At 48.4% G+C, this 737-nt stretch overlaps 1 protein-coding gene across 1 annotated transcript in view; it reads right to left on the bottom strand.

The window, feature by feature from the left end:
• wdr90 (WD repeat domain 90) overlaps positions 1–737 on the bottom strand; it is a 32,305-nt gene that overhangs the window by 29,178 nt on the left and 2,390 nt on the right. Inside the window, exons 3-4 of the mRNA XM_017310682.1 lie at positions 446–622; positions 229–367 (exon numbers count right to left, since the gene is read on the bottom strand). Of these exons, the coding sequence (XP_017166171.1) occupies positions 229–367; positions 446–622 (316 nt within the window). The remainder of the gene's footprint in view (positions 1–228; positions 368–445; positions 623–737) is intronic.

Genomic DNA, 737 nt, shown 5'->3' on the forward strand with positions numbered 1-737 from the left:
GGGTTGCTAGGTAACAGGCTGGGCTTAGCTGGGTTGCTAGGTAACGGGACAATGTGTCCGTGGAATGTGACGTAATGTAACGATTCATTTTCCAGACACCAAAAGACATGAACCTATTGCCAAAAAGCGCCCTGGGCGTCTTTTTGAATTTTTTAAGAGCTTGGAAAACAAAAGGTTTCCTGTAAGCGATCTTTAACGAAACCTTTAAGGTGTGAACATGAAGCTTACCTCGCCTCGCTGATCTCGAGGTTTTGTCGTAAACCGAATCCTTCGCAGCTCCACAAAGGAAGGGAAACTGGAGCCAAGTATTTGTGGACTTGAACTCCTTGAACATGTTGGAAAAGGAGATCCGGACCACCTGGCCCTCCTGCAGCACACAGCGACCAGAACACGAGTTAGATCCTCATCCAAACCCGGGCTGAACCGCCACGGTTGGCTGCGGTACCTTCACGGCGACGTCCAGGTGGACCATGAAGTATTTTCCAGGAGTGGGTCTGAACAGAAGGTAGAAGTATCGACCGGTCAGGCCCAGAGACTGGTGGCTGCTTTTGGGAACCAGGATGTAGCTGTTGGTGGGAACTGGACCTTTGATGGAAAACACCGGACACCTCAGAGTCCGGTCCTGCAAAATAGTGAAACAAACACAAAACTGGGTTTCATCTGAGGGATTTTCATAACGCATCTTTTTTTTTACAGGACAGTCGACTCAAAGCTAAAGACTAGAGCTAAAGCTAAAG

The sequence above is a fragment of the Poecilia reticulata genome, linkage group LG19 (genome assembly GCF_000633615.1).
Source record: "Poecilia reticulata strain Guanapo linkage group LG19, Guppy_female_1.0+MT, whole genome shotgun sequence".
Classification (NCBI taxonomy): Eukaryota; Metazoa; Chordata; class Actinopteri; order Cyprinodontiformes; family Poeciliidae; genus Poecilia; species Poecilia reticulata.